The 883-nt window shown below is 63.8% G+C and overlaps 1 protein-coding gene across 1 annotated transcript in view; it reads left to right on the top strand.

Moving 5' to 3' along the window:
- Window positions 1–12: 12 nt before the first annotated feature.
- Window positions 13–883, top strand: part of RNF215 (ring finger protein 215) — a 25,921-nt gene continuing 25,050 nt past the window's right edge. The window contains 2 exon segments of the mRNA XM_006779375.2: window positions 13–280; window positions 738–851. Coding sequence (XP_006779438.2) covers window positions 137–280; window positions 738–851 — 258 coding nt within the window. The 5' untranslated portion in view covers window positions 13–136.

Genomic DNA, 883 nt, shown 5'->3' with positions numbered 1-883 from the left:
GCCCCCAGGCCCCCAGCGTTCGGGCTTCTAAAACCTGAGATCCCAGCTTGTTCCCAAACCCTGGCCTTGCATCCTCCGTGTGTCTGACCCTCCTAACGTCCTCTCCTCCCTCTGCCCATGGGCCGTTGCCCCCCAGATGGACAACGTGGATGCTGAGAAGGAGGTGCCAGGGGGAGGCTGGATCGCAGTGGCCTACGTGGGCAAGGAGCAGGCGGCCCAGTTCCCGCAGGAGAGTCCGAGCGGCGGCCCGCGGGCCTATCCCAAGGCGCTGGTCCAGCAGGTGCAGGGGATGTATGTGGGGGAGGGGGTGGGAGGAAGGGGCGTCAAGGCACTTGCTAGATAGAGCCAGACTGCCAAGTGGGACCCTAAGGAGCTTCCAGGAAACCCCTAGGCCTGGGTGGGGCCAGGGACCCCCATTTGGAGAATGGAGGCAGTGTGGTGTAAAAACAAGTGGGGGTGGGGGTGCGGGTCAGAGAGTTAGGATGCTCCCCAGGCTCTGGGACTATCCAATGGGGAGTTCCCGAGGCTCCGGAGGAGGGAGGGCACAGCATTGTCTGGGTCCCACAGAGCATCTGGGGGAAAGGCAGGAAGAATAAGGGTTTCTGCCCTTGACCTCGAGGAGGGTATAGCTGGTCCGCCCAGAGGAAAGGGTGCCTCCTATGCTAGGGGCCGAGAATAACTGGCGACAGGTGTATGGGCAGCGCTGGGGCGTGGGCCAGCCTCTCTCTGTCCTGCAGATGCGGAGGGCGCTCTTCCTGGGGGCCTCGGCCCTGCTCCTCCTCATCTTGAACCACAATGTGGTCCGAGAGGTAAGCCGGAGGAGGCTTTGGGGCACACAGGCTGGGGGTGGGGTGGGGACCAAGGCCTCTGACCTCCCTGTGCC

The sequence above is a fragment of the Myotis davidii genome, unplaced genomic scaffold (genome assembly GCF_000327345.1).
Source record: "Myotis davidii unplaced genomic scaffold, ASM32734v1 scaffold478, whole genome shotgun sequence".
In the NCBI taxonomy this organism is placed as follows: domain Eukaryota; kingdom Metazoa; phylum Chordata; class Mammalia; order Chiroptera; family Vespertilionidae; genus Myotis; species Myotis davidii.
This window is presented reverse-complemented; position numbering and strand designations above follow the sequence as displayed.